At 38.8% G+C, this 26,132-nt stretch overlaps 4 protein-coding genes across 5 annotated transcripts in view; 2 read left to right on the top strand and 2 right to left on the bottom strand.

The window, feature by feature from the left end:
* Window positions 1–674: 674 nt before the first annotated feature.
* On the bottom strand, window positions 675–3,971 carry fam89a (family with sequence similarity 89 member A). Its single transcript, XM_079888409.1, has 2 exons — window positions 3,535–3,971; window positions 675–2,313 (listed from the first exon to the last, which is right to left on the bottom strand). The coding sequence occupies exons 1-2, from the start codon at window positions 3,784–3,786 to the stop codon at window positions 2,038–2,040; spliced, it is 528 nt and encodes a 175-aa protein (XP_079744535.1). The 5' UTR covers window positions 3,787–3,971; the 3' UTR covers window positions 675–2,037.
* Window positions 3,972–7,860: 3,889 nt separating this feature from the next.
* sprtn (SprT-like N-terminal domain) lies at window positions 7,861–14,964 on the bottom strand. Its single transcript, XM_079887871.1, has 5 exons — window positions 14,409–14,964; window positions 13,657–13,756; window positions 12,186–12,314; window positions 11,474–11,765; window positions 7,861–9,131 (listed from the first exon to the last, which is right to left on the bottom strand). Exons 1-5 carry the CDS (start codon window positions 14,711–14,713, stop codon window positions 8,056–8,058), a joined length of 1,902 nt encoding a protein of 633 aa, XP_079743997.1. The 5' UTR covers window positions 14,714–14,964; the 3' UTR covers window positions 7,861–8,055.
* A 1,036-nt stretch (window positions 14,965–16,000) lies between these two features.
* Window positions 16,001–19,656, top strand: exoc8 (exocyst complex component 8). The gene has a single exon (XM_079887784.1). The coding sequence runs from the start codon at window positions 16,170–16,172 to the stop codon at window positions 18,222–18,224; it is 2,055 nt and encodes a 684-aa protein (XP_079743910.1). The 5' UTR covers window positions 16,001–16,169; the 3' UTR covers window positions 18,225–19,656.
* Window positions 19,657–21,022: 1,366 nt separating this feature from the next.
* The window catches only part of trim67 (tripartite motif containing 67), a 42,744-nt gene continuing 37,634 nt past the window's right edge, over window positions 21,023–26,132 (top strand). Inside the window, exon 1 of one of the 2 annotated variants that reach the window (XM_079887790.1) lies at window positions 21,023–21,874. In XM_079887790.1, the coding sequence (XP_079743916.1) occupies window positions 21,110–21,874 (765 nt within the window). In that variant the 5' untranslated portion in view covers window positions 21,023–21,109. The remainder of the gene's footprint in view (window positions 21,875–26,132) is intronic. The other variant, XM_079887791.1, reaches the window with a different exon arrangement.

Below are 26,132 nucleotides of genomic sequence, written 5' to 3'. Positions count from 1 at the left end.
ATCCTGATCCATTATTAAACAGGCTCCCGGAAGTTACGATATTTGTATACAAAACTGCATTAAGATGCAAATTCAATAAGATAACCAGACAACTGAATTAAGCAATCTGAAACGTTTATTGAGGTATATATATATATATATATATACTGTATGTATATATATATATATATATACACATATATGTATATATATGTGTATATATATGTATATGTATATATATATATACAGTATATGTATATACATATATATAAAATTCTAAAGTGACAGAAAAGTAGCAACAAAAACAGAAGGACAATACATTATATTTATTTTATATAGCTAACACACACAATAAAACATACAAATTGTATAATTCCTGTATCAATTATTAATTCAAACACATCTGACAACTTTGAAAAACACATTCGAGAACATGGACTGACCAAAAACATCAAAGCCAAACACACAAAAGCCATCTAACAGAATAATGTAGCATCTTTGTATACAAAACAACTGCAGAAATCATTTCAATGCCAACCACAGAGATCAAAGGGGCCAACAATTACTTTTACCGACTTCTATGCAAATTACAAAAACCGAGCGGGAATTTCCGAGCAGGATCACAGTAATATAGCACCGCGGGGTAGAAGATAATGGGGAGACATTTTTAGGGTGGAACGTTCGGCTGTTAATGAGAGGGACTGAAATGAAGATGCTGGATGTAGATATGAAATTATACGATAACAAAAGGGCCAGCAATGGCAAAAAAAACACCTGGATTCAAAGCCGAGGTGCGTCAAGGCACGACGTGTGAAGTTCAGTGCTGCTTTTGGTCAAAGCACCTAAAGCCTTGTGGTTGCATAACAAGATCCTTGTTTTGTTTTTCTCCCTCTCAGAATTGAGCCAAATAAGCAGATTATAAAATAGAAGAGTGTTAAAGTTTAATCAGAAATGCTGGGAATTATAAAGCGGCTTGATTGTGTCTGCTGGTGCAAGAAAAAAAAAAAAAAAACATTTCAGAGCTCAAACACACAAGAGGTAGAACAGATTCTCTCTCTGCTGATATTAATATTTTTGTAGATGAAACATCTCTGAAGATTCTCAGTCAGAATTAGATGATCCATAATGATGCACTTTTTGAATTCCAGGCATTCGATTCACCCACACATCAAGAAAATGCATACATTATGGCATGCTGCATACCATTCACAATATGCATAACGTTTGGTGGATTGATGGCCATATGCACTTGCTAAAACAGTTTATTACACATTTTGATTACAGGTGACCTCATGTACGTCACATGACATTTATGCAAAAGGAGACACGATGATTCTCCAATGATATGCACTGAAAGTGCAATGGAAGACTGAATCCAAGCAGCAATCATAAGGAAATAAATAAAACATCTACAATACATGATCTAGCATAGGTTTACATAAATTGGGAGGGAAACGCTATGGAAATGTTATGGAGCTGGTTATCGATTTACTTATGCAGTATATAAATATGTTCATAATGAGTTAATATGTTTGTAACGCAATACAATAGTAACCTGGAAGATTTGAGTTTTGTTTTGGTGATGCTGTCACAAGCTCTTAGTGCTGGTTATATCCTGGATTACATTTCAGCGAAGAATAGGTAGCACTTCCAGTATATTATTCAGAATTCATATTTTTAATAAAAACAAACCCCTGTTTCCTGTTAGCACCCAGCGAGCGACTGCTCAGCGAGAAATAAGACTTTTATAAATCCGGAGGGGTGAAGCGCCAAACCGACAGCTATAAAACCACCAACAGAAGCTCAAACATGATTTACTGTAAACATCATTATGAAATGATATGCTTCTCCCCTTATAAAATGATCGTATAAAATTTCCAATGTTGATTAAATCAGGAGAGAAAAAAAATACTATGTTGTATATTATACAATAAATAATAATCCTCATTTATATTTCCTATAGAAAGAGTCTGCTGTGAAACTAAATGCCAGCAAACTAAATTATGGCACAGCTTGTTTTCATCAAAGAAAAAAAATAAAAAATAACAGTCAAGCGTTTTATATTGTGATATGGAACGAGTCATGTATCCAGCTGTCCTTGGATGTCCCGTTTTTAGGAGACGTGTCATTTCCATCTGGCGTTTCGGTTGGCGTCAGACCGGATTCAGTGTAATATTCCTCATCTTCATCGAAATAGCCATTCTCCATCCCGTACGGGCCATCGGCACTGGACACAGCGGAGAGGTCCTGGCAGCTGCCTTTGTACTCCTGGATGGACTCGTGAAGGGACCAGAGCTGACAGAGCAGGGACATGTCCTGCTGCCGCAAACCCACCTGCGCAAACACACACTGGAATGAGTACTTGCAGAGATCAAAGGGACAACAAATTGCATACTAGAACAAACATTTACTTTGAAATCTACCTGTGGTATTTAGCAGAGTCATATAATGTATATTTTGAGCTTGCATTCCAAATCTTATGTTACCTTTGTTCTGACATTGTAATGGTAAACAGCACAGAGTTCAGAACATGGGAACCGAACATTTTTGTTCATCAAAGGCGCATTTTAATTCGAACTGAACATTTTTAGGCATAAAGGAAAGTTATTAATGTACGAACCGAACAGTGTTGGATATCACAAAAGTGTTCAAAACATTCAAATCAAACGTTTTTAAACATTACTGTCTTGTTCAAAGCAAAAAAAAATTGGGCATCGCAGACTAGTTCCGAACATTCGAATCGGACATTTTGGGCATTAGAGGGAAGTTAAAAACGTACGAACCAAAGTTGTTTGTTCATCACAGGCGCAATCGGAACATACGGATCGAGTTCGAAACATTCGAATAAAAAAATATCAGGGAGATGTTCAAAACATTTGAAGCAAAGCTTTTTGAGCATATGTAAGTTAAGAACCGAACATTTGTGTTCAACACAGAAACATTTAAATGAAACATAGCTGGGAATCACAGGATGTTCAAAACATTCAATATGTGTGTATGTATAATGATTTGAATGTTTTGAACATCCTGTGATTCACAGCTATGTTTATGTGTCAAACACAAATGTTCCATTCATCAAAAAAAGAAATTAATAATTATATATATATATATATATATATATATATATATATATATATATGCTAACATTTTTGGGGGCATTTTTTAAAAACATTTATATCGATAATTTTTGGGCATCACAAGCAAGTTCTGAATGTACGATCCAGCCATGATTCGAATCGAACATGGTAGGAAATGAGTGTTCGAATCTTTAGTCAAACATTTGAAGAAAACGTTTTGTTTTTTTGCCATCAATCACAGACTAGTTCCGAACATTCGAAACGAAAAATCACAGGCGCGTTCAAATATTTCAAAATGAACATCAAGTTCGTTAACGAACTTTTGACACCAATGGCGTTCCATAATATGTTCGATTCTCTCCTATGATGTCCAAAACAAGCTGTCTCGAGTCTCGTAAGCTCACAAGCACTGACAAGTTAAATGAACGCCTGCAGTCAGAGGAGAACAGCTGTTGCTTACGATTCCGTACACACTCACCATCTCTTTTCTAAGCAAAGCCAGGGCGGCATCCAGGTTAGCTGGTTTACTCGCCAGCAGACTGTCCGTGTTATTCCTTCCTCGACTCAGGTCGTCCTGAATCATGGTCTTCTTCACATACATCCTCTCCATGTCCCTCCACGAGCCGCCGCTGGAGTTGAGGAGTCCGCTCAGGCTCTTGGGCAGAGGCGGCAGACCCTCAATACAGGCCAGCACACCGCCCGCTGCTCCATTCCCAACCTTACCATTCATACTAACATTCACCAATAACAAGCTCTGCTTACAGTCGACGGTACAGTAACGGCATATGATGGTTTTCTTAAAGACCTTTACACCTTGACGTCGAAAAACCCATGTAACAGCCACCGCTCCGAACAACACCTATAATCTGTCGGGCTGGAACTCGCACTTCCGTTCGCTTTAAAGAGACCCAGCGCAGACTGGGCGTGGCCAATGACGGAGAGGAGGGTCACTGAATATTCATGAGCATTAAGTTCTGATTTAATCTTTTCTTCTGATCAAAGCGCAGCCGGAGCTATTGTGTGGTAACCTACATTTTCATCACATGTATATTGTTTTGATTTGTTACTGACGTGTTTTAAAATAATAATAATAATAACACACACACACACATATATATATATATATATATATATATATATATATGTGTGTGTGTGTGTGTGTGTGTGTGTGTGTGTGTGTGTGTTATTATTATTATTATATATATATACTGTTCTAAAAAAGAGATACTTATATATTATATTCACTTTAAGAAGTGTTAAAAATAAACATAATTTTATAAATATTCACATTTGTATAGCGCTTTTAACAATACACATCATTTCAAAGCAGCTTTACAGAAAATGCAGTCCACATTACACTTTAGAGTGATCTATTATCAGAGGTAACTGTCTAAGTTATGTATTTCAGAAATGTACTTATAAAAAATCAGTTAGCTAAAAATGTATTAATTTAAACAATGTAATAATTTAAGGCAGAAACAATGAGCTCATTGAAGTAATGAATACTTGTTTGTTAACAAATGATTATGACATTTAGAAAAATGTAGCATCGGTGCATGTTGATATAATATAAATGTGTTGCGTGCATGTATGCGTGTTATATTCTAATTTAGCATTGTAATTGTGATTACAGGGTGAAATCCTCTAATGGCAGCTCAGACCTTGGCTTGAAGAACACATGGGCAGGAAATGGCCAGATGACTGAGGGTGAGGTCAGGGCCGGGATCCCAACACGGAACAAAGGTGTCAGTGGCGGGCAGATGGTGACCGCGATCGGCCATGGATCCGCCCCTCTGACACACACAAACACACACACCCTGCTGCAGCTGGACACAAAGCATTGACATGAGGCCATTACAATGACAGCATGTGCACACAGACACACAAAGACAGCTCAGATGCTGCTAAACTTCCCTGCCTTCTTTACCAATGAACTGAATATCTACAACCTGGCTGAAACTTGTTATCTGTGTGACTCAGTGAGTTGGGATAAAGATCCGACCAGTGACCACAAGGTCGTTTTGTCATGTTCAAAAACAACAATGTAAAACAATTAGCTAAAAATTAACAATTAGCCAAACAATTCCAAAGTATCCTTTCTTTATCGGTCATTTCTCTGTTCTGTTCCACATCAACACATGTTGTCCACACTAAGTGCCTTACAGTGAATGCTATCACTTTGATTCATTCATTATGTACATTATACATTTTGCCCTTATCATATATCTTAACGTAATTCAATCATCCTCCAGGAAGTGACACTAATATGAGGAAAAACAGCACAGACATGCGATTACTTGTGGTATTAGCTGATGTGTCAAACTAAAACATTCCATCCTGTTGGACAAAAATACAAAGATTAAATTAACACCTATATTTAGTGGTTAATAGCTAAAAAACTTTAGCTATTACTTCGAGAGGCTGCCAATGGGCGGAGCTTGACGTCCGACCACACTTTAACTCTATCCCCAAACCTAACTGTTAAGCTCCACCCCTTTGATCCACTTTAATCCTGTTAATTATTTACACTATGACATGTCATTTTAATTAATAATAAAGTAATTAACAGCTATTAAAATGTCAAAGCTTATTTTGTAAGGGGCCGTTCACACAGAATATGTTTTGGTATTTCACTGTGCCGTTTTTCCATTGTTTCTCTATACAAGCGCACTAAATGGGAATGTTTGACCGTGTCTTTGCATTCCACTGCACTGCTTTTCCATTGTTTTTCTTTGTAAACATCTGTTAGATGGACGTCTTTGATCGCAGTGTTTGCGTCTTTTGCGTCTCACGCACAACATGCTGTTCTTAATTGCAACACTAAAGTTAAAATTAGTACTGTCAAATTGATTAATCTAACATAAACGTTTGTATGCGTGTATATAAACTTTTATGTTAGACGTGATTAATCGATTTGACAGCACTAGTTCAAAATGTTCTTTTTATTCCACTGCTTGTGTCTCACGTATTTTCTCGCCGTCAGTGTCTAGTGGACTTTGTTTTCAAGTGCTCAATTATGCGCAAGACCCTCCTGATGACGAAATTAACGTCACGGACAATGCGCGGACCATCACTAAACGCAGACGACTGAAGTATGCTTTGGGCTTTAGGGTGTGGGTTAGGTGCTAGTTTCTGTTGTAGCAATTCACCTTTCGGCACGCCCATTTCTTTGACCTGCAGCTACCCGTTTGATTTTTTTTGTAGAAAAACGCGAGACGCAAGCAGTGGAATAAAATAAAAAACCTTTGTGAATGGCTCCTAAGTCTACTTTATCCTATAAAAATGCTTGCTTCATTAAGTTACAAACAAGTCTATTCTTTTTTTAAATGTTACAGTTCAAAAGGTACCAAAATTGTCCACATGTAAAATTAGGTATGAATGAAAATAAATACCACCTAGACTGTTTAAAGAAGACAAAGGGATACCAAATTAATTAATTGAACATTTATTTCAACAACAAAGTGAAAGGCAACAGTCAAACATAAATCAGGCACGATTTTGAGGTTTTAAACACGATAGAAAATCCACTTAACATTTTAATAACGAAACATTAACATTTAAAACACACAAACATTTGAAACCACCTGAAGGGATTGTTCCACCCCAAAATGAAAATTCTGTCATCATTTCCTCATGTTGTTCCAAACTCGTATAAGTTTCTTTCTTCTGTTGAACACAAATTACGAATGTTAGTAACCAGACAGTTGACGGAAGCCATTGACTTCCCTTATGTATATTCTTTTCCTTCTATAGAAGTCAATGGCTACCGTCAACTGTTTGATTACCAACATTCTTCAAAAATAGAAAGAAAGAAACTCGTAGAGGTTTGGAACAACATGAGGGTGAGTAAATGATGACAGAATTTTCATTTTGGGGTGGAACTATCCCTTTAACAAACTTCTCAATTTTTTATTAAAACAGAGTATGAATCAATATAAAACCATTTTTAAAACAAAACGTCTGGTCCTAAATTGGCCAACAGTAAATTGTGCAAAGTTTTCAGTCCCAACAGAGAATGATGCATCACCATCACAGTTTTGCCTTTATCAGAACCTGTAGTGCATGTTAAAACCACATGCACAGATTATAAGTTACGTCACTGCCTGGAGCATGACAAACACTAAACAAATCACTGCGTCATGCAGGTAAATCAAAATGATGTGCTTGGGCCTATAAGTGAACCACGCCAAAATTAACATCTGCGTGTTCTAGGTGTAACATGAGCAGCGTGACCTCGTCATCAGCCATTGTTTACCGAGGCGTGCCGCTGGATTTGAAACACAACAATACATCATGACTCTAATCACATGGTGTTATCCTGCACGCCTTAATAAATTCCCATCTGGGTGGGGTTCATTTTTTAAATGTGTGCATTCCTCTAAGGCACAAAGCATATGCAAAATTATTATGCAGAAGGCAGCACAAGCTCCGCCCCCCACTCATGGGACAACCTAACAGAGCTGTTATTGATGACACCGAGATGAAAACGACCTTGCAAAGCCTGATCCGGCAGAAAAGCTAATCACATCTAAATCCCACAGCGGACAGCCAACACGAGCGAAATTCAGTACTGCTGAATCGGCATGAACCGCGGACATCAACCCACACAAGGACAGTGACGTCTCTTCAAACAACTCACTCGGTTTCAACTAAGCTGTCAATCAGTCCTGCTGACCACACCCAATATTCTTCCCATGATGCAAAGAATCTTTTTTTTTACAAAATTGAGGTAGAATAAGTCAGTAATTGGAGAAGTACAAAAGGAAATGTGGTACTTTTTGTGGGCTATTGCGCTGCTAACGACTTCTAAATGTATTTTAAAAGCCGTGACTTACACAGTTATTGCATTGGAAGTAATGTTTCTCACCACTATGATATTAAATAATATGTAATCTTTCTATTTACAGCTATACCTGAGTTTTGAGCACAGGAATCCCATAGAAAACACCTCTCCTAGCTTTAGTAAAGCGCTATGGCCTGTACTTGATGTTTTCAGAGATTACAACAGACAGGAATCTAAATGTTCATTGACTGCAGACTCGGGTACTTTGATCTGGCACACAGGGCAGTGGACGGTGATCTGGAATGGAGGATTGTTTGGAACGCCGTCTCCGACCTCCTCTCTCTTCTGCACTGCGGACGTGGCGGACTCACCGACTGTCCGCTGGAAGTAATCAAAGATATGTTCGGAGTTATGCTCGTCCCGTGATCTTTTCTTGGCTCCTGAAGGCGTAGTCCCTGATGTCCGGGGGCTGCCAATTTTTCTAGGACTCGGAAAGTTGGATTCATGCTTTCCGGAGTGCTTGGAACTGGACCCTGAAGTAGTTGAAATGTGTGAACTTTGGGGAGTGCCAGTGTTTCCGAATCTTGAGCTTGCAGCATCTGACCCTAGTTTTTGGTTACTTCCGAAGAGCGTAGAAACGTAACCTGATGTGCTAGTTGAAGACTTTTGAGGGCTTCCGAAAGCTTTCGACTTTGAATCTGGGAATTCAGTTTTAGCACTGTTTCCAAAATATTTGGAGAGATACGACTCTATAGAGTCAGGCTTTGGCCCTGTGGTGGTGGATGAATGATGGTTATTGATCAGGCTTGTTTTCCCAAAAGGTTTTGTGTCTAAGGCACTAGATGAAGATGCTCCATTACATTTAGCAGGGTTTGCTGTCGTGGCATCTGTGGCAGGCTTGGAGGAACTGGGAGAACTGGCTGCTCTCTCCGGAGATTTGAGGACTATGGCCTGGAAGAGATCTTGCACTGACCTCTGCTTGCCTCTTAAGTCTTTGACTTTGGAAATCCTCACAGGTGAGCCGTTGACGTTGATAAAGGCATTAGTGTTGCTAACAGACTTCCTGCGGGGAACATTCGATGCATCTTTGCTGACTCTTTTGGGCAAGTTTGTCTCAATGGGCCATAGTCTTGGAAGGAGCGGAGAGTCAGGGTCGGAGTCAGAGTCAGAGTCAGGTTGCGCTTTAGGAGGACTCTGAGTCAGCTTGTTTGTGGAAGTCTGCGTGTTCCCTCCAAGAATAAACCCTCTCCCACTGAATGGAATGACATTTCTGATGTCTTGTAAGCCAGAGCCTGAAACACAATACATATAATATAATTGTCCAGAAAAGCAATGTGGCAGTATCAAACCAGTGCTCTTTGTTTGTGCAAGTGGCCTGACATAGCATCACTGGCTCAACCAATGCCATTTGTGACGGATCTACCGAATTGTGACTCATCTGTGTTGGAGTCGGCCATTTTATTAGAACCAGGAAGTTATATTGGGGTAGGACCATCTGTAAGTTTGACCAAACAAGGGCAGTTTTTAGGAAACCTGAGGTGCCCTAAATAAGACTTGCTCCTTTTAACAAGATTCTGACTTGTTAAAAGCATTTATGTCCTCGAAGAGCTTGTAATTACAACTTATAAACTTGTACCATCTGACCGCTGCAACATCACGTGGAAACACTGTAGTAAAATGTAGTTAAGCCATTGATCAATGGCGTGCATTGGATTTAGTTGTAATACATTTTTGCACCACCAGAGACCGCTAGAGCGCTCCCAGACATTTGTAATGTCCACAAGAAGTAGTCATGACCAGTTTTCTAATATGAAGCGGGCAAAGAAAGCGCGCGTCCGAGAGTGAAGGCTGTGCGCGAGCCAGAAACAAACATAGTATCCGCGCCACAGCTTTACCCCAGCAGTTTCACCCCGCGCATGCGCAGTTTCATCACAACAGTTTTACCCGCAGAGTCCGTTTACCGTTACATTAACCCATACAATTTGTATTATGCATTTCCTAAACATGTACTTGCTAATCAAACACTTTATATGAACAAACTACTAATCTATAAAACACAATCGGTCTTCCGACCTTTTACTATTGTGTTGATATGCGCGAGGGAGAGAGAGCAATACAGCGCTCGTGTTGTTTGAAGGCGGTGAGAGTGCGCGCGCGCGCGGCCGGGGCTCTCTCTCTCTGTTTGTTCTTATGCGCCCTGTCCACTGATCTAAATAATTAGTTGTTACGACGACTTATTTGTTCACTCGTTTTAATAAATCGTGGACACGTACTAATTCCCTCCCTCATTTTGATTTAACGAATTACAACGTGGCCAAAAACAGTTTGATACTATTAATTAGTGAATGCTAAAGACCTATTTTTGTGAATTGGTGAATATTCAGGTGAATTATTTCGTGGCCACGAATTAATAATAATTATTAAACTGTTTTTCTTACCTGTGAAGATAGCTCTTCAGTGAAGGCCGACTATTCTCGTACAGTTTTTTTTATTCCTAGATCGCCTCTTATTTAAAAAACGAACGAATGAATGCTCTGCTAGTTAACTGGAGATGTTTTGTTTATTTGTATTGGTACATTCGTGCCGCGAGATGTTTCAAAAGTGGTGGGGACATGTCCCACCCGCAAATTACGCCTATCTCGGGGTTGCGGCGCGCACACTATGGTTAACCGAGTATTAACCGCTAAGGGCCTCGGTTAACGGTTAATGAAAAACTTGAAAACGTGCAGCCCTAGTTAAAATACCTTTGTTTAATAATTAGGAATTAAGGCTCAGTTATACTTAAAGGTGCAGTCTGTAAGAATGACAAAATAGGTACTGCAGTCCAATTCAAAATATTAGAGATTGTCGTTTCTCCCGCCACCTGCTTCTCAGACTGGACGGCGCTCACACGGGTTGCCAGTTTAAGCACACGCAACAGGAACGAGCACAATGGACAATAAAATTTTGCAAATTGGCAACATGCAGCATCACAGACCAAAACAAAAAAAAAACATTCCAGCCGGGAAACGCACATTTCAAAGTAAAATAACTGGCTGTGTTTTTCAGAGAAAGGAGTATATGAACTTAGCATGTTTCCTCAATATATCCAAACATATTATGGTATTGTTATGCTTTAGTAGAGTGAAAAAGTTACATACAGCACCTTTAATTTTCTTTGTTCCACTCTGTATGGCGCAATTTAGTAAATTTTGACAGCAAATTTTGATTTAGTTTTAGTCATAGTCTTTTGGCTAAAAGGCCAAGTAGTGTTCATGTAAACCTAGTTATTGTGATTGAATCTCTTCCCAAATCAACCCTATCTAACATTTTCATTTCATTCTTATTCATTGATGAAAAGGTCAATAGATTTTCCTCAATTCAACACAGATTCATTTTTCCAATAATAGTGTTGCCATAGAGTACCATACTCTATTTGAACCAATTTTGAATCCTATTTGAAAAATCATTATTCTAGCAGAAGTGGTATAGAAAGTTCAGACCTTTTTTTTTCTATTTATGTTTTCTATTTAGCATTTGCTCTTAAAGCTAGTCTAATTTACTTTTCAGTGTTATTTTTAAAACTATGCACATTTGTATGAATAAAAGTCAATTTATACATTGTTTAATAATGTGGTAATAGCGAATGGATCACCTGTTGTGCTGCTGGGAGGCTTTGAACTCTTGGAAATCTCACTGGAAGGATTTTTGTCTTTCTTTTTGTCACTTTTGCCTGTTTTCCCATAATTCTCTGGCTCTTTGATTTTGGTGTATGTTCCACCGCAGGTCCTTTGGTGCTCAGCCCACCAGAGATCTCTGGCCGAGGGAGGTCTGTTCATCGCACGCTTTACGTAGCCAAAGAACGGTCTGCGATTCTGACAGGGTCCATTACAGCGCCACCAGTGCTGCCTGTACACGTCAACCTCATCGTGAAACGAGTGATATATCTGTGAAAAGAGAAGCAATACAGCATGGAGATTGGTGTCATAATGTTCTGCTAGTTAAGTCATGACGTATTGAATACCGTTTCTGGGTCCAAACCTCTTCTCCATTTCAACTGAGAATACTTTCTCAACAATCATTTATGAGCACTATTCATTTATAACAGATCTATAAGCTAAGTTTACATTACAGTCTTCAGGCTCATGACATCTCCAATATTTTAACAATTCATAAAAGACGAATCACTGTCTGGTCAACAGAGATTTCGGTATAGAGATAAAGGTTAGATCACGGTGAGTGTATATCGGCACCGTTTGTTGTTTGCTTTTGGGATCTGATAGAGAATTTGGACCAGGAAACTGACACGTGACGTCAGACTTAACAACTGGATATTGTTTAATAATCTGATCTGTTCACAGTCTTACAGTGATTTTGGTGCCGCTTGCTTGGTTGATTCTGTCCATGTGTTTGCAGAACTCTGGTCCGTGACCATCTCGATCTCTGTTGTTTTGAGTCACAAAGAGAAGAGCGTGGATCATCTCATGAAGAAGAGTCTGTGGAAAGAAACAGTAAAATTAAAATCAAGCTGCAACTGATCATGAAATACATTTAGGGCACTTCATTTTCAATTTTCCTCACATAAATGTATAAGATGGAACATGTTATTGTAACATATAACATATATATGATTAATGGTATAGAATACAAAAATGAACTTTTTTTCTTTAGAATAGGGTGCATTGTTGAATTGTGCACAGTAAGACCAAAAGCCTGTGCTAACCCTGTAATGCCTGACATATGAAATAATTTAAATCTATTTATTTATTTGTTTTAAATGGAAGAGTTTATTGAACCTTTACACAAAATATAAAAAAACTTATGTGTTTTATGTTGAGTATCACATTTGATACAATATGGCTTTTATGACTCATACCCAGACAGCAACATAGTGTCAGCTCAGATCCAGCCCACATCTGGTAAGATCCACGTGTACCAGATGTGGGCCGGATCTGGGCCGACACTATGTTGCTGTCTGGGTATAATACAATATAGCTAGTGAGTATACAGAGTTCACACTCGATTCAAGGAAAATAATACCTCAATTTTATTCAGAGGCTCAAACTAAGCAAAAATTTGCAATTTGTCATTAGCAATTATGAAAGCTTGTAAGGTAAATAGATGAGATTTGTATAACTGTATGGCAGAATACTTGCATAAAATGCATATAAATATCAGTTGTCACTCTTTATCTCCCAATACCATGAAATATGATGTTTAAATGCTTAGTTTTACAGCCAAAGCTCTTTAGTTTTTTACATTTTCACATGATTTTTCTTATATATATGAAGAGTTCAGATGCAAAAGCCTCTAAGTGCTAATTTTTATCAAGCTTGTATATTTAAATTCAGTAATTTCACTTAAATGGCAATGAAAATTACCTATTTTCATTGTCATTTAAGTGAAATTACTGAATTTAAATATATGAGCTTGATAAAAATGATCATTCTAGAAGAAAATTTCAGATGGAACTCTTCATATATGTATAAATATATATATATATATAAATAATCAAGTAATCTAAGTTGCTTAATCTAGTAAATATTCATCTTGAAATATTATGATTACAATATTGAAGTTATTCTTACGTTATTGTATAAATATCATCAAAGATTCAATTTCACAGCACAAAGACTTGAAGGATGACATTTTTATAATACCTTTTTGTAAAAGGTCTTTTTCTTGCTGAAAAGTATAAACTATCAATCGGATGACATGTAGAAGATTGTGCACAACGGGTTTGCCAGTAAAGTAAAGTTTAGAGGCTTTAGAAATTACGATACAGTAGGCTTAGGTTAAGGAATTTTCATTTTGACTTTAAAGTCACATTTAACCAACCTGTACGAGATCTCTGCGGGGTCTGAGCTTCAGGAGAGGTTCACTGAGTCGAATAGAACACAAGCCTCCTCTTCCCTCATAAGAGCAAACACCAGCACACCTGAGGAAACAGACATTAGACAGTGATTACACACGTCAAAGTCATCTATCTATCTATCTATCTATCTATCTATCTATCTATCTATCTATCTATCTATCTATCTATCTATCTATCCGTCTATCTGTCTATCTATCCATCGTCTGTCTATCTATCTAGGCCTAACTTTATCTATCTATCTGTCTATCTACCTATCTATATATCTGTCTATCTATCTATCTATCTATCTATCTATCTATCTATCTCTCTCTCTCTCTCTCTCTCTCTCTATATATATATATATGTCTGTCTGTCTGTCTATCTATCTATCTATCCAATTCAATTCAAATTGCTTTATTGGCATGACTGTAAAATTTAAATAATACAATATTGCCAAAGCTTAGAATACATAGAATATTAAAAACATCAATATTATAGAAGAAATTATTACAACATAACTTAAATTTAAATAAACAGTGTAACTAGGTAATAATATATACACAAATAATATTCTACTAACTATCTATGTATCTGCCTGTCAGTCTATCTATCTATCTGCCAATCTATCTATAGGCCTATGTCTATATATGTCTGTCTGAGTATATATCTATCTGTCTATGTATTTGTTTTGCTGAGCATTAGACAGAATCCTGTCCGTTGGGTTTGTGACTCTTACAGTGTCATCCTCGGGCTCCACTTCACCTCCACCCCGCTGAGTTTCCCCCAGAAGAAGCTGTCGTTAAACTGCAGGAACATGGCTCTCACGTCCGGACTGGGGTCCAGCGTCTCCCACGACTCATCCACGATAGACAGCGATCTCTCAGGTCTGGGGCTGGGCTGAGAGAAGGGAATCACACCAGATGATTCGATCTTACGCTTTTTACTGGCCGGACAGTCTTCATCACTCCATCCAGCAGCCGATGTCTCCTGATCAAACTGCTCTTGTAAACGAAGAGCGAGTAAAAAGTCTTCATCCTCCATCTTCAGTCTTCTTTAGTGCGAATAACGTTAGATCAACTGGATGACACCGTCAGCCAGCACAAAAACTCCACATATAAGTTAAACATTAATCAAAACCAACGAAACTCCCACCTCATACATTAAAGGGTTTAGTATAAAGTTCGGGCTAATCGAAGGTTTTCACGATACTGATTAACGTCTCAATTTTTGGAAGGAATACTGTCAGAGCACTTCCACTAGAGACCTTTGAAAAAAATAATCGTTGGCCAATCAGAAAGTCGCACAGTGTAATGGAATGCTGGGAAATGTATTTCTATTTTTAAATTTGATAATATACATGAACAGCGAAACACGGGGAATATGTGGATATTACGCCGTGCAATGCCCAAACAGATTAAATAGATTTACAAAAATAGAATAAAAAATAACAATGCTGTGTTACGTTATTCTTACGTAAAATGTTGACCGATCAAAACAGTTGCATGGAGTTGATGTAGCTGATCAAACAAAAACAAATAGTAGAATTAGTCATTTCAATTAGAATTCCAGTCATTTTAAGCCAAAATGGGGGTCAACCTTGAACAAATTGCAACAGAAGCAAACTCAACTGATTTTGTATCCTCAGTATGTCCTGAGTAAAGAAAAAAAAAAGTCCCGAAGAATCCCATTAGGGGGAAGTTACGATAAAGACCCAAATATATTTTACCCTATTCACGTAAGAAAAAGAATGAATAGACATATGAATAGGCTATATTTGGGTCTTTTTCGAAACTTTCCCCTAATGGGATTCTTCGGGACTTTTTTTTCCTAACTCAGGACATATTGAGGATAAAAAATCAGTTGACTTTGCTTTTGTTGCAATTTGTTCAACCTTTTAAATGACTGGACTAAATTAGTCTTTTGATATTTAATTATTCACCCCGATATTAAAGTGTGGTCTACAAATATTTTCCTTATAAACACGGGGTAATTTATTCATTTTACTCTGTTAAAACACTTCCTACAAAGGAGGTGGTGCTGATTTTTGGTCTTGCTGTTTTACTCAAATTGGCACAATGACATATTTAAAAATATCTGTATACTTTATATTTGTGAGCTATGTAATGAAGTGTATGAATTAAAACATATGTGAATATGTATGTTTTTTAATCAAACTATTTATTTGTTAAATCTCATTATAGGCATATTAACATGGACAACAACAACAAAATGCATGTAAAATACACCGAATGCATAAATTCGAATTTTTAAATTATTCAAATATATAAGTGCGTGAATCTATGTTGTTGTGTATTTTGAAACGTTCGCTCTTCACGTGATGTGAGTGACGTCACGGGGAGGTGTCGCGAGTGTCCTGTTGAGGAAGCGCTCTCTGCAGCTAAACTGCAATGACTAGCACTGCTAGCTGATTTACACAGAATTAAATTCTCATTTGTGTTTCTTTTATACATCTTATTTCGCCGTGACATCCAACAAAATGGCAGACACTGGAAACCGTTTGCGTAAGTTGCTGGAATCCCCTAATTTTGACCCTCAGTCGTACGTGAAGCAGCTCTCGCAGCAGTCCGACGGGGACCGAGATTTACAGGAACACCGTCAGAAAATACAAACACTCGCCGACGAAACCGCACAAAACCTGAAGAAAAATGTTTATAAAAACTACAGGCAGTTTATTGAGACTGCCAAGGAGATTTCATACCTGGAAAGTGAGATGTATCAGCTCAGTCACATTCTTACTGAGCAGAAGAGCATAATGGAGAGCATTACACAGTCTCTCCTGTCCACGGACAAAGACGAAACAGCCAAAGAAATGCTCACAGCCTTCCCAAAGGAAACAGAAGAGGTCAAACAAAGAACCCTAACCACGCTTTTGGAAAAAGTGGAGGGATGCAAGAACATCATGGAAACCCCCGGCAGATATCTGGTCTACAATGGAGATCTTTTGGAGTATGATGCGGACAACATGTCGCAGATCCAAAAGGTCCATGCGTTTCTGATGAACGATTGCTTGTTAATTGCAACCTGGTTGGCGAACAGACGCGGCGCTGTGAAATACAAGTACAGTGCGTTGTATGACCTGGAAAGCTTTGCGGTTGTAAACGTAAAAGACAACCCTCCAATTAAAGACATGTTCAAAATCCTCATGTTCCCAGATAGCCGCATCTTCAAAGCTGAGAACAGCAAGATCAAGAAAGAGTGGCTGGAGATCCTGGAGGAAACGAAGAAAAACAAAGTGGCGAAAGACAAGCACGTAAAGGAAGAGGAGGTGCCGAAGTCGCCGGTCAGGCAGGACGTCTCCACGAACCCATTTGAAGATGATGAACCACTAGATTCAGAGGAACTGGTGGATCTGAGTCCCGAATGGATCCAGGAGCTTCCGGAAGACCTTGACGTTTGCATCGCTCAGAGAGACTTCGAGGGCGCTGTTGATCTTCTAGACAAGCTAAACGAATATCTGAAGGAGCAACCGGTGAGCCCGCGGGTGAAGGATCTCAGGGGGAAGGTGGAGGAGCGCGTTCGACAGCTGACGGAGGTTCTGGTGTTCGAGCTCTCGCCCGATCGCTCTCTCCGCGGAGGACCTAAAGCCACACGGCGAGCCGTATCCCAGCTCGTCCGCCTGGGCCAGTCCACGAAAGCCTGCGAGCTCTTTCTGAAGAACCGAGCCGCGGCCGTCCAAACCGCCATCCGCCAGCTTCGCATCGAAGGAGCCACGCTGCTATACATCCAGAAGCTCTGCAACATCTTCTTCACGAGCCTGCTGGAAACCGCCAGGGAGTTCGAGACGGATTTTGCGGGGAACACCGGCTGCTACTCCGCCTTTGTGGTCTGGTCTCGTTCGGTGATGAAGATGTTCGTAGACGCCTTCAGCAAGCAGGTGTTCGACAGCAAAGAGAGCTTGTCCACCGCCGCCGAATGCGTGAAGTTCGCGAGCGAGCACTGCAAGCAGCTGAGCGACATCGGCTTGGACCTGACCTTCATTTTACAGTCTTTGCTCGTGAAAGACATCAGGGCGGCGTTGCAAAGCCAGAAAGACATCATCATAGAAGCGACCAAGCATCGCAACTCTGAGGAGATGTGGCGCAGGATGAACCTGATGACTCCTGAAGCCCTAGCCAAACTCAAGGAGGAAATGCGGAGCTGCGGGATCGGCGGGTTCGACCAGTATACGGGAGAAGACTGCTGGGTCAACCTGAGCTACACCATCGTGGCCTTCACCAAGCAGATGATGGCGTTCCTGGAGGAAGGGCTGAAGCTGTACTTTCCAGAGCTGCACATGGTGTTTCTGGAGAGCCTGCGGGAGATCATACTGGTGGCGGTTCAGCACGTGGACTACAGCCTGCGCTGCGAGCAGGAGAGCGAGAAGAAGGCCTTCATTCTGCAGAACGCTTCCTTCCTGCACGAGACGGTGCTTCCCGTTGTGGAGAGGAGGTTTGAGGAGGGAGTGGGGAAACCAGCCAAACAGCTCCAGGATCTGAGGAAGAGCTCTCGGCCTGTCAGAGTCAATCCCGACAGCACCATGTCCGTTGTTTAGATGTGGATCAATGAGACTGCTGATGCACTACCAATGAGGGCTTAAAATCTCAATGCATTTCATGAAGTACTCTCATATGACTCGTTTTTGGTGTCGTGATGCACTCCTAACTCTCACTGGAAATACGAATTGTGTCATTATTTACTTGCCTTCATGTCAAACCTTTGTTGTTGTACATGGAAAACAATATGAGAATTAAAAAAATTCGAATGGGCGTCAAGCTTAAAAAAAATCCACCTACATATTTTTTTAAATTTCATCTAAAAATCAATGTTAATGGCACTGAATCAATGTTACAATGTGATGTTGGTTCAACAAAAGGAGAATTAAAAAAAACTTAGAATTTTCAAATGGGTGTCAAGCTTCAAAAAATGGCAATAAAGCACTATTGAAAAATTAGTCCATAAAGTCTTAAAACAACAGCATATGGGTTTGAAATAAAATGAGGGTGTGTAAATAATCACAAATAGCAACTTTATAACACATTCATTTCATAATTGCATTAATTGTGCTTTATGTTGTTTAATCATTTATAATAAACTGTATATTATTAAAGTAAATGGAAATTAATATTGCCATACAATGAAAAAAATATTTTCATCCACCCTATTAAAAAATGTACACCGAAAAAATGTTTTCATTCATCCAATAAAAAAAAAAAAATTGGTTCACATCTATATTTTATAACTTAAACCAATGAAAAATACAATGAAGTACTCTCATATGACTCAAATTTGGTGTTGTGATGCACTCCCAACTCTCATTGGAAATAAAACATTCTGTCATTATGTACTTGCCTTCATATCAGACCTTCATGTTATTATGTATGAAACACAAAAGGAGAATTAAGAAAAATCTTACAATTTTCAAATGGTTGTTAAGCTTCAAAAATGGCCTTAAAAAAACTATTGAAAATTAGTCCATAGAGTCTTAAGACAACAGCATATGGTTTTGAAATAAACGAGGGTGAGTAAATAATCACAAATAGCAACTGTATAACACTTACATTTTATAATTGTATTAATTGTGCTTTTTTTTGTTTTTTAATCATTTACAATAACGTATATTATTAAACTAAATGGAAATTAATATCGCCCTACATGTTAAAATATAAAGAATATACCACTTCATTTGCCATTTCAGTCAAGCAAAAAAATTCAATAAAAAATTGAGGTAGACATGAAAACACTTATTTTTACTGCTCTCTTTTGACAGTTTATAAACTTGTAAATACATTATTTTGCTTTAAAAAGCAAGGTGCGTAAAACCCGCTTAACATGAATATGTTGTGTTGATTTGATCCTGTGCTCCAGATGCCTGAGCTTGTAAATGTAGTGCCCCCTGCTGTACAGGGAATTGTTCAATAAAAGTAAGGCTCAGTTCAAAATCCCAAAGCCACAGTCTTGACAACAACCCAGAGTTATTAAAAATATTCCCCTTTCATCTGTTTCTCTTTCACACTGCTGTTTCTGTTCTCTGTCAGACTGCATATGCTTGATCATATATTCACAAGACCTTTTTGTATTATGTTTCTGTTGTTTTTGAAACCCTCCTGACACATAGACAGGATGATAATATGAGGAGAAGGTTTGATGTATATGAGACTTCGATGGATTTAAAACAAGAACTTTAATGCATCAGTAAAATCTAACCTGGTTATTTGATCCAGTAGGCTATGCATCAGCCTCTGGGTTATGACAGGAGATGATTTTTCCTTTGGCAAACCTCCAGCATAATCTCATGGATCAGTCTCGCGCCTCTGAACAACACGACAGGCGTGTGTGAAAGAACAATAACGTCTGCTGTCGCTGCCCTGATTGTCAAACCAAATACTCTGCACTGTTCTACTATTAGATTAGATTACACTGGACATTAGTTTATTGAAAATTATTTAGTGATTTATGCATTTGATATCTTTTCTCTCAATTTTCAATTATCTCTCTTTATGTGTGTGTGTGTGTGTATATATATACATATATATTTGTATTAATATATATTTATGTATCATGTATATACAGTAGACACGGAGAGACATAAAACATACAGGCCTATGTACACATATATAAAGACAAACCTTTATGTTAGGCGTTAATCGGTTTGACAGGAGTAATATGTGTGTGTATACTGAAAATGTTATACATATTCAATCATAATGTAAACTATTTTAATCTAAAATTTTAAATAATAAAATCAAATATAAAATAATACAGTGAAAATGGGTTATATATATCTAAAGTGTAAGATATATCTTCCACTTTAACTTACCTTTTTGCCTATTTCAAGAAAAAATATGCTTACTATAACTGCTTCTATAAATACACAATAGCCTATTTATTTTTATATGAACGCAGTAGCCTAATTTCCCCATTACCATTCAACCCTCATATAAGGTGTGTGTAGGATTATGGTGACGTGTGCGCGCTGAAGTGCTCATTAATTGTGTGCTGTAATTAGACTGTGTGGGCAGAAGCAGCTCGATGCTCGCTGTGATACATTCCTTGCACTGATTATTTACGGCCTCTCTCAGAATCAGGCGACTGGTCAGCCCTCTCTCAGATGCCTTCACAATTACAACGCCTGTCCTCCTTTGACGGGGTTGTTTACACACGGGCTTCTTTAAATTGCAAATTAGGCTTTTTTCCCCCCTCAAACCGATGACCCTGGAATACGGGACGATAATACAAATTCTTCTCGCCGCATTTAATTAGCGGCATTAAGGGAGTTGTAGTTTTTAAGAGCTCAACTGAAACGGCGGGTGTGGGCAGAGTGACTACAACTACCACAACCGTTCTCTTAGTGCGCATGCGCGGAGCGCGTAACGGAGCTGTCCGCGTCTAGTAGTGCTGCTCTGATTTCATTCAACGGCTGCGCGTGTGAGCGGGTTTATGGACGCGATGGAAGAAGAACTGAAATGCCCGGTTTGCGGTTCTCTCTTTAAGGAGCCTATTATTTTACCGTGCTCGCACAATGTCTGCCTGGCGTGTGCCCGGAATATCATCGTGCAGACCCCGGAGGGAGAGACCCCTCCGCAGAACCGAAGCTCCGGCACCTCGGACTATGATTATCTGGACATGGACAAGATGAGCATGTACAGCGAGACGGACAGCGGCTACGGCTCATACACACCGTGCCTGAAGTCCCCCAACGGGGTGCGAGTGTTCCCGCCGGCTCTGCTGCACCGGCACTGCTCCATCACCTGCCCGCTGTGCCACCGCAGCGTGTCGCTGGACGAGCGCGGGCTCCGGGGACTCCAGCGCAACCGGCTCCTGGAGGCTATCGTGTCCCGCTACCAGCAAAACCGCGCCGCCTCTGTCAAGTGCCAGCTGTGCGACCGCAACCCGGTGGACGCCACGGTGATGTGCGAGCAGTGCGATGTGTTTTACTGTGCGCCGTGCCAGCAGCGCTGCCACCCGTCCCGCGGACCGTTGGCCAAACACCGGCTGCTGCCGCCGACTCACGCGCAGGCGGGCATCGCGCAACCGGCCGCAGCCTCCGCGCGCAAACAGGCGACGTGCGTGGATCACGAGTCGGAGAACTACAGCATGTACTGCGCCAGCTGCAGGAGCCCCGTGTGCTACCAGTGTCTGGAGGAGGGCAAACACGGAAAACATGATGTGAAGCCGCTGGCCGCCATGTGGAAACAACACAAGGTAAATGACACATTGTGCCACTGTGACTGTAGTACAGTAAAACCATGATAGCTACTGAAATTCATGTTACTCCAAGGCACTTCTATGAATACCACGGTACTATCATGGTACGTGTCTTCCAAAAAAACAAGAGAGAAAAAAAAAAAAAAAAAAAACCTTGGTACAGTAGCAAAAAAAAGTTCCAAAAGAAATGTTGTTATATTGAACTAAGGATTCATATTTAGAGCCCCTTATAATGGGAGTGAATGGTACCTGAGATTTTGAAGCCCAAAAAAGCACATCCATCCATTATAAAAGTAATCCATATGACTCCAGGGGGTAAAGGCTTTATTAGAAGGCTTTAAATTTATAAATAATAGAGGCTTCAACGTTATAAACTATAATCACTGGCTTCCAGTAATGGCTGTACATGAGTCTAGTTCCAGTGGTGATTATAGTTTATCAAGTTATAAATACACAAGCTATAAAAAATAGATATTTTTCTTACAAAAACGCATTGCTTCGCTTCAGAAGGCCTTTATTAAACCATGGAGTCGTATGGATTACTTTTATGATGGATGAATGCACTTTTTTGGGCTTCAAAATCTCAGGCTTTATTTACTCTCATTTTAAAGCTTGGGAGAGCCAGGATATTTTTTAATATAACACTGATTGTGTATGGCTCAAAGAAGAAAGTCATACACACATAGGATGGCTTGAGGGTCAGTAAATTATGGGATTATTTTCATTTTTGGGTGAACTATCCGTTATCATTTTTTGAAAAAACGTTTGTGTAATGGAAAGTTCCCATGAATGTTAAAGTTTTCTTCATGGAACAATCAATATCAATAAAGAACTTTTATTTTCAATAGTGTAAGTGAAAAGATTGTATATTGAACCTTTTCAGGATTCCAAACATGAGATCATATTTTGGCCTAAACCTGTATTTCTAAAAGTGTAGTGATATTTATATTACCTTGGCATGCAATATGGTGATCATTCATACCAAAAGTACCATTGTATTTCCACCTTATACTATCACTATATCATTGTACCACCACAATACTTTTAGGGTTTGCTCTTCCCAAAAAGACAAGACAAGACACTGATCTCATACTTAGTGTAGCCTAGTTCAATACATATAGCTGTGATTTCATGCGAACAAATGCACGTGCTGCAGGAGATTCTTCACATTTTGGTTTTGACTTCTTAACCATCTTCCAAAACACTAACACAACCTTAAGTTAGATTGAATCTAAGACACACACACACACACACACACAGAGTGTCCACTCTGGGATTCTACTCGTGCTTGTCTCTCTCAGACTCTCTATGTGTGTGTGTGTATGCGTGTGTGTGTGTGAGAGTAGGTCAGTGTAAGTGACTTATGCTGTTGTACAGTGTGTGTGCGCGCTTCTGTGATGTGGCAGGAGGAAATTGAGGAAAGCTTATGTGTGAGAATCACAGTGTGTGTGTGCAGTTTTATTGTAGGCGGGGAGGAACTGTGTGAGTGTGTATGAGTCAGTCTAAATTCTACCCTCCCGCTGGGCCTTTTTTTCTTCCTCATGCACTTTAATGGATTCAGATGGAGCCGGAAGAACAGATAATTTGACACATTTTGCATGAAGCTGTCAGATTGATCAATGAAATGAGAGCACACCTTTAGCCCTGAGTTTAGCCTGGATCTCTCTAATCCCCAGGATGGTGCGCTCCGGGGTCTTTATCGTTTAAGTGGTGTTTGTGGCATTCTGCTGTCATTACGAACCAAAAATGGGCTGTAAATTATGAGGATGAGATATATGTTGATTTTAGTGAATAAAACATCAGGTTGGAGATTTAAGTATTGAATGATTCCCATCCATTATGCTATTTCAGAAGAGAGAGATTAAACATAATAACTTGCTGTGCTCGGGACACATACTGAACAAAGAGAGATGTAAAGATACAGATATATACATAGAAATATTCTCTGGTAGGTTGTATAGATGCCTCTTTCAACCTTAGAGTAAAACATAAAACAGGTGATTTTGAGACTGTTTAAAATAAGAAGTGAATGTGAGATACATAGTCACAATTACAATTAATAAAGTCACATTGTGAGATATAAATCCTCAATTGGGAGATATAGCCTAAAGTCACAATTACAAAAAATACAGTCACAATTATGAGTAATAAAGTCACAGTTTGAAAATATAAGGTCAAAACCCAGAGAGCAACATAGTGTTGGCCCAGATCCGGCCCACATCTGGTACATGTGGATTCAACGTGTACCATTTGTGGGCCGGATCTGGGCCGACACTATGTTGCTCTCTGGGAATTAGGCTGAAGGTGCAATTATGAAAGAAAAAGTGACATTGTAAGATCTAAAGTTACAATTACCAGAAATAATTACAAGATATAAATTGCAATTACAAAAATTAAGTTACTGTTTAGATATATAAATTCACAATTATGCTAAATAAAGTCACAGTTGTGAAAGATAAAGTGACATATAATGTGAGATATAATGTTATAATTACAAACAAAACTTGCAATTACAAGATATAAAGTCACAATTATGAAAAACAAAGTCACAATTTGGAACCATAATGTCACATTGTGAAATATAGTTACAATTATGTTGAATGAAGTCATAATTGTGAAACATAAAGGGACATTGTGAGAAACATATTACAATTACAAGAAATAAAATGCATAAAATTTGGAAAAGTGAAGTCACATTGGGAAATATAATATAAAGGCACAATCTAGAGATATGTCACAAGTTTGCTAAATAAAGTCACAATTGTGAAAATAATGAGACATTGCAAGATATAATATACTTATTATTTTTTTTACTGTGGAATATTTGGAATATTGCCATGTCTGAATATTTGCCACATCGTATTTTATTTATTTTTTTACTTGTCTTCACCTGTCACCACTTCAATTTGTCTACAGTGTATTGATTAGATATTGACTTATTTATTTCCCTGTGCAGTGTATTTGTGTTGTGTTACTCTGGAACTCTGTTGATGTCTGTACACACACTCTTATAGTAGATTACTATTAGCTGACCCTTAACTCCTGAACCCTGACCTCTTCCCTAAACACTAGCCATCACCCTGACCCTGACCGGGAGAGAGACATCTGTCCCCTAAATAGTGCTGAGAGTCAAGAGTATTCAGAAATGTTCATGTCGCTCTATATGTGTGGTGCAAGCAGATGGCTTTATATATGTGTGTGTGTGTGTGTGTAAATATATGGGGAGGCCGGGGCTAGTTGTCACCCTTTTGTACACCCGTGAGTACTAAAAATCCTAGACACCTTGAAGTCTTGGCTAAAAAGCTGCTGTTGCACACAAAGAGACAAAAAGGTCACATGATGACCTTACACTAAAGAACAACAACATAAATTACTGTAATTTATTAGTTTTTCACAAATTATATTTATGCTTTGGGTTTAAACCTTAGACCAACATTTTGATGTAATATTAATCGAAATTATTTATTTTCCCACAGACATTTTTTCTATGAAGACCATGTACCATGCTTAATATATTTTTAGACATAAGCCAAATTGTTACTTACTAGGTTAATACTTTTAATTTCATAAACAAAAGCTATACTATTAAAGTAGAATTTTAATTTGAGATAAAACTCATTGTTTATTTGAGTTAATTTACCATAGATAGTTACTTACTATAACATAAATGTGATGTCTTTTGCTTCATATTTTCAGTTATGTACTAAATAAATAAATAAAATCCAACAATTATTTCTACTGTCATTCACAGATACAGAATATAAATATATATATACTATATGTAGTCTCTTGTCTGTGGAAATACCAATGGACGTCACTAAAATAAAGTATAAACGAAGTAAAAATGACTAACACACCGACACGTAATGCAGGAATGCCGTCTCTTTCCGCACATATTCATAAAGCCAATGTGTGGGCATAGCTGTGACCTCCTCCTCCACACACACATTTATGACACGCAAGGATGGTTTTGCCTCACACACACACACACACACACACACACACACACACACACACACACACACACACACACACACACACACACACACACACACACACACACACACACACACACAGCAGATCGAATGTAGGTTAGATGTTTCAGACTGAAATATGCAGTACCACTCCTCCATATGCCATCACTGTGTGTGTGTGTGTGTGTGTGTGTGTGTGTGTGTGTGTGTGTGTGTGTGTGTGTGTGTGTGTGTGTGTGTGTGTGTGTGTGTGTGTGTGTGTGTGTGTGTATGTAAGGAGT

This window comes from Squalius cephalus, assembly GCF_949319135.1.
Source record: "Squalius cephalus genome assembly, chromosome: 12".
Classification (NCBI taxonomy): domain Eukaryota; kingdom Metazoa; phylum Chordata; class Actinopteri; order Cypriniformes; family Leuciscidae; genus Squalius; species Squalius cephalus.
The sequence above is the reverse complement of the archived record's forward strand: the minus strand, read 5'-3'. Positions and strand labels throughout refer to the sequence as shown.